The 6,701-nt window shown below is 40.2% G+C and overlaps 1 protein-coding gene across 1 annotated transcript in view; it reads left to right on the forward strand.

Annotated features, from left to right (window-relative positions):
* The first annotated feature begins 3,755 nt into the window (after positions 1 to 3,755).
* The window catches only part of TCEA1 (transcription elongation factor A1), a 33,887-nt gene continuing 30,941 nt past the window's right edge, over positions 3,756 to 6,701 (forward strand). Inside the window, exons 1-2 of the mRNA XM_035895880.1 lie at positions 3,756 to 3,834; positions 5,282 to 5,361. Of these exons, the coding sequence (XP_035751773.1) occupies positions 3,756 to 3,834; positions 5,282 to 5,361 (159 nt within the window). The remainder of the gene's footprint in view (positions 3,835 to 5,281; positions 5,362 to 6,701) is intronic.

Below are 6,701 nucleotides of genomic sequence, written 5' to 3' on the forward strand. Positions count from 1 at the left end.
CTTAGATTTATGCTCATTCCCCTGTTTTTAGATAATTCCCTGGATATCAGCATGTTCTGCACAAGCTTCTAATTTTTCCCTTATTATTTTCTTGGTCTGTTTGTAAATTGTTCGATAATGCTGTTCAGCTGTCTCGTTCAACTTCTGTGTTCTCATTTCGCATATTCTTTCTTTTGTTACAGTGAGTTTAAAAATATTTCTAAGGTGTTAAAATGAGATCAGTCCTAGCTTTATTCGGTGTTAGCCTCTTCAGTTTGCTGAACTGTGTTCACAGCTTGTGGTCAGTTTCTAGTACTTAAGCATTTTAATCCAAGTCAGCCTCAACTGTTGTCTCCATGATGCTTTCAAGATATTTTTCTAGAAATGCTTTATGTGCTAACTTTGTTCAAATATTTAGCTATCACAACAAGATTTTCTTCATACTGTTGTTTTGCTGCTTGCTTTGCCTACAAAGAGCTGTATTACCAAAGTAAATTTAAGTAAGTTGTGACTTATTCTGAATTTCGGTATTCTAGGAAGAATTCCCCCCCCCAGGTTGCTTTTTTTGCAGGGGTGTATGAATATGTTGTAGTTGGGGGTTGTTAAACAGCCCAGAAGCTAGAGGAAACTTCAAGGATGTATTTGAAGCCTGTCCTGTCTCCTCCCATATTACAGTGTGTATCTTGAGCTCCTGTCTGTTGTAACTTCCCAGATACTTGGAAAGCTGTGCGTATGATCTTGTAGCTGAACTTCTTCACTACCTGAAGTGATTTGATGCTGGGATTGTTATCATAATTGCGCGTATTTTTAGGCTGAATGATAGCTCAGTCTGGTGTGGGTTTTTTTATAATATTCTGTTAAAACGGCGAGGTTGGACTGTCAGTGTTCTAAATGTGAATGTCCTATCCTCATGAACTACAATTTGAAACTGTCCTATAATGAAGTTTATTTTTTGTAATGTTAGACTTTCCCCCAAAACGGTTGATGTCTGTCAAATCTATGAGAGCATTGATACAAAAATACCTTGCTTGCAAATCAGTTTGTTTCAATGGGTATCCAACTCCCTAATGCATTTTTTATTTCAAAATGGTACTTGAATTTGACTGCAGTTCTGCGCAGTCAGAAGTCTGACTTCTTTTTGGAATATGTTGCCCTCTTTTTTACAGATAAGCTGAATTGTGTATTCTAAGCCAAATCTTCCAGCCATTCTTGAAGTAAACCTGTACTGGGGTCTGTACTGTGGTGAGGGCTATGTGATTTGGTCTCTTCCTCCTATCTTGTATAATTACAACACAGTAGATTGGTAAAAGTACTGTACGCTGTAACCGGTATTAGAACTGTTCATTAAAACATGTTCTGTCTAATGGAGTATACTGCACTTCATTGAAATCATTAGGAAGCATCTTTTTTTGTAGAGGTGCTATTTGTGTTGATGGATGTGACTGAGAACAAGCTGTGTAAGATGTTAATGAAGCCATATGTACAAGGCCTGTGTATCTTAAATTTTATAAAGAAATACTGAACACTTACTCTTTGTGTTATGAAGTATAAGCTATTTATATTTAATATAAACATCTAAGATGTAATTTACTTATTTTATTTATGATAAGAAATCTTAACTTTGGAAATTATTTCTGTAGTAGGGAAAATGTAAAATTTTTCCATTTTTATCATTGTGAAATAAATTTTAATTGGTGTTTGGGAAAGAACTGAAGACTTTTTCCATACTTACCTGAAAGCAGTCGAGCTTTCACGTGCTGTGAAACAGTCACTTTAGAAGTGTCTTGCACATGTGTTGCATGGTAAGGTATGCATGATGTTACAATACAAAAGAACGATGATTTGTAGTTACTGAAAAGAAAAAAAAATCACAAATTTATGTTTTGCTACCTTGTTGAGAGAATGCTAATTATGATTTGATTTTTTTTTTTCATATTCTTGGGTTAATTTTATTTTAACTTGTTTTCTTGGAATTTGTAGTAATTTTGAAAGGTAGATGAAATTAAAATATTTTCTGGCAGCCTTATTCTAGGACACTAAGGAGCCAAAGTCTTGCTGTGTACTTCTGCACCTTTCTTTGGGGGTTCTGTGATGTCGGGGAGCCTTCAAAATTCTATTAGGCATGGCTTACGTACCACTTAACGTATTTGGTAAAGAAGCAGCTTTCAGGTCAGGGGTTACATGTGCTCTCTGGGTTAACTATAATGCTTGAGGCTGATCAGTGGTACACATAGTGTGGGGCACTCTGGAGAAAACTTGAGATTATCTAGGAAGAGATGCTGAAGAAACTTGAGAGAGCATAGCGTGTACATGTGGTAAAGGTGGACCTTCCCCCTCAAGCAGTTTAAAGCAACTAAAAGGCTGCTTGGCTCCGTAGACTCTGATGTCTAAAAGTCAGTGTGGAGTGCAGTTAGGAAGTTCATGAATACATGGAAATGCACGTCAGGTGCAGTGCTGTCTGTGAATATTTTGTGACAACTTAAGGGTGGAAGAATAGCCAGGAACAATAGAGATGCAACACTGTACAGAGTAATTTTGTCAGTTTCAATTTCAGTTTTTATTTACTTTCAGGCCTGGCAACCCTGAGAAGATAACTGTGAAGGAGAAACCTTGCCTAGAATTAGCACAGTAAAAAATGACAATGCACTATTTTATTAAACTTCATCAAATACAATATGAGACCAAGTGAAGAAGAAGGTGACTGAAGAATTTTTCAGAATGTCTGTTGGTTAGCTTGGAAATGGGATTCTTTGAAGAAGAATAATTGCTGGAGAACAGATTATTTTTTTCCTTTTTTCTTTCTTTTTGTTTCCCTTGCTTGCCACTCTCATGTTACCACCCTTTGCCTTTGGGATAACAGGTTTATTAATTCTCTTTGAGTGAAAAAAGTGCCTTTGATGCAGCTGATGAAAGCTGATTCAAACAAAGTACTTGTATAATTTAATGGACATCCACAATGTGAATCAGTAGATAGTGGTTTTTTCTTCATTCCAATTATTTGAGAAGAGCAACCCATTGCCCCTCTTCCTCTGCAAAATTTAAAAAACTTAAAACTTCTAGCCGGTTTGCTGAGGTGTAGTGAACCTTTGCTTCAGGCATCTTAAGTGGGAGGTTTAGCTTTTCCGTGTGGAGCAGGTAGACTTCCCTCAGGGCTCGTTCAAGGTTCTTATTCTAAAAGGCTACTTGTCTGCCTTAACAGATGGAGCAGACGGAGGCTAAAAGTTGGAGTTTGAATGTTCCCTGGTTGTGAATATGAGCAAACTCTTAAAGTAGCTTCTACCTGAAATCCTTTGCTAGCTATGTTGTAGTATTTAAAATTATTTTGGGGGATCTTTAAAAGGCTTAAATATTTTCAGTCTATGTACAGAGAATAAGTAGAGGTTGCCCCGGAATAGAGAACATGGTTTATCTAAGTGACAGTCTAATAATACGACCTTAAAACCAAAACCATTTTCTTCAATATTTTTTATTTTTCATGTTTAACTGCCTCCAGTTACTGCTTCTAAGTTGGAAAAAAAAGTGAAGACATTTTGAAAATGAACTAAATAACATACTAAAACCACCAGAATTTGAAAATAATACTTGGTCTGACTTCAGGCCATAGCATTATAATTGGGAGCTAGTCCAAGGAAATACAAAAACCAAAACCCTACCTGCTGAAGAACAACAGAAACAACTTCTCAAGATGCACGTTAATGTTTCAGAAATTTTTGAGGAAAATCTTGCCATTAAGAGGAATCAAAACTTCCATTTGCTGCAGCTCCCCTCTCATATCCATGGTTGGACTCGTCTCTTCTTCCCCTGTAAAGGTCGGGGATCAGTTGGCTGATTCCGACCAGCTGAAATTCTGTTTTGGTAGACCTAAGTCATGGTTACACTGAGGGCTCAAAGAGGAGAGGCACAATCGGTAGAACACATGGTTACATAAAACCTTCTAGAAGGCTGGGAATTTTAGATTTTGCATAGTTGTGTTAACACTTGACTAGAGGAGCTTTTTCCATACAGAACATTAGTCCTGAAAATGGAGTATTTTAAGTGCCTTGATAGGAGTTCAGAGATCCTTCACAACAAATTTTGTGCGTGCTACTGTTTCCTCCCCCCACCCCAATACGGTGTCTCAGAACAAAGGAGACTAATTAGTAAAAACCTACAACGCTTCATATGGGCATCTGCTTAGGAGAGTCATCTCTGCCTTTGAAGTCTTAGTAATGTGGGAAGTCCTGTGGTCCAGCAAACGCACCTAACTCACTAGAGTTAACTCCCGGTTCTTGGCAGAAGCAAGCGTACGATGCCTTTTAGAAAACATTGCAAAAGAACGGTAAGAATATGCTGTAACAGGTAAATGTAGAGCAAGAAATAGTGTGTTATTTCTTCTTTCTAATTTTTTTTTTAGGAGAAAGCAGCTAAACAGAAAGGAACAAGGTTGCATAGGTTTTTTTTAACTTTCTTTTAGTCTTTTTTTCCCTCTCCTACTGTTCTTTTGTCTTACAATGGCATGTTATAGAAGAGACTGGTGCTGTACAGAGCTGCTTGGTTTAGAACCAGCTAAAAGAGAATGACCGTGGAGAGCACTGTGTGTTTCTTTGCAATAAAGAATTGTTATCCCGAGGATGATAGAGCAGCTAATAGAAAGAATCTGGTTAGTACTCGTTAACAGGGTACCATTCTCATATTGTAGCATGCAGTACAAATCATGTGGGCTGTGTTTTGTTTTCTTTTAATGCATCCATTTGCAAAAAAAAAGGATATGCATTACCATTTTCTTAGTCTTTGATTTCCCTACTGATGCTTCTCTGATGCTGCTTTTATTAGTTTAGATGTTAAACAATCGTGACCTGCGTTCCCCTTACTGTCCTGCTGCAGGCCTTTTGTCAGTGCTATATAGCATTTAATTTACTGCTATTGTTTCCTTGCCTGGTAACATTTTGGATACTAATAGATTTCATCCGCATTTTTTAACTCTTTCCATGCGTTTCCAATGAAGAAGGTGTTGAATTGTATTTCTTTTAAAGAAATTAATATTCAGAGAATCGTAGAATCATTTAGGTTGGAAAAGACCTTTAAGATCATCAAGTCCAACCGTTAACCTAACCCTGCCATCCCACCACTAAACCATGTCCCTAAGCACCTCGTCTGCCCGGCTTTTAAATACCTCCAGCAATGGGGACTCGACCACCTCCCTGGGCAGCCCGTTCCAGTGCCTGACAACCCTTTCTGTGAAGAATTTTTTCCTAATGTCTAACCTAAGCCTGCCCTGGCGCAACTTCAGACCATTTCCCGTCGTCCTATTGTCCATTACCAGGGAGAAGAGGCCGACCCCCACCTCGCTACAGCGAGGAAGACTTCATTCCAGAACTTGAATATGCGCCTACTGTAGAACAGGTATGCAGCTTGTTTACCATATACTGTAGCAGTACATTCTGTACTGCTTTTATCATTGAGCTGGTTGTGGGGAAAAATGATAAATTTCATTTGAGGTTAGCATCTTATTTAACCTGAGTTGATTATTGCGGGTACTAGGTTACTGCATCTAGACAAAGCGGAATTAAAACCTGAACTGGCACAATCTCTTAAACGTTGTGGTGAGCGCTGCTGTTTTGGTTTGGTGTTTTTTTTTTTTTCCTCCCCCCTCCCCAAAAGAAAAGGTGTTCTTTTCCTTAAGGAATCATCCCTTTGTTGTTTTGTTGGGTTGTTTTTTGTTTTTTTTTTTTCCCTTGGGCAGAACAAACAAAAAAGCTGCAGACGAAGGTTCTGTATGCTTGTCCAGTTCATGGCCCAGATGTAACCTGTGGGAAAATCCTCTCTAGCTCCCAAATAATTGTAGCTGCTTTTAATGTGCCTGTGTACGCGCAGGCCTTTCCGCTGGCAGGTGCTGTGCCCGTTGCGTGCCCTGAGCCCCACGTGGAAGTGCCCGAGAACCACCCGTCTCTGGCTTGGAAGCACAAGGCAGTCTTGCTGCAAAGTGCACGACACGTACGTGCGGGGCCCGTTCTGGCTGTAATCGCTTCCTCGAGCGTCGCTTCAAGGAAAAGGCCTAGCTCGCCTCTTCTCCAAAACGTACAACTCGGGCATCCACAGCGTTCGGTGGCTGACAGTAGGTTCCAGAAGGATGCATAAGCACCCTCCTGCGCCTTAGTAGGGGGTTGCCTTCATGTGCTCTTTCTGTAACCTTCAGCTAAGCTTAGCCTGTTCTTGAAGTAAACGCTTTTACAGCAAAAATAGTTTAAGGACGCTGTTCTTTTCGGCAACAAATCACAGTAACGGGGCATTTTAACTCATCTGCCCCGTTGATGGCACATAATGGGAATTTGTGGAACTTGGTAAATGCGATACGTCCCCCTGGAACACACACAAGATTTAGGCTAGTTTTAAGACGTCGAAGCACTGTGGCACATCACGGTGTGATGCTCGGCCCGTGCAAAAGTTTATCTCCATCTCCCTGGTGCTGACACTGAGCTTGTGAATTTGAAGTCCTCCCTCTGTTTTACAGGGAAGCAACTCCGTAGGGACAGACTTCAAGGAAGACCTTTATCCTGACAGGGAACGGGGGATTTTTTCCGTCCGCGTGACGCTAACGAAATCGAGCGTCTGTTGTAATTCCTTAGGGCCTGGGGGCGGCGGAAGAAACGCGGGGCACGACCGGGAGGGGCGGCAGGTGAGGCGCAGTTCGCAGTCAGAGCCGCCGGTTGTACTTCTGTCGCGTTTGGGGATTTTGGGGGAAT

This window comes from Egretta garzetta, unplaced genomic scaffold (assembly GCF_000687185.1).
Source record: "Egretta garzetta isolate BGI_Z169 unplaced genomic scaffold, ASM68718v1 scaffold36, whole genome shotgun sequence".
Classification (NCBI taxonomy): Eukaryota; Metazoa; Chordata; class Aves; order Pelecaniformes; family Ardeidae; genus Egretta; species Egretta garzetta.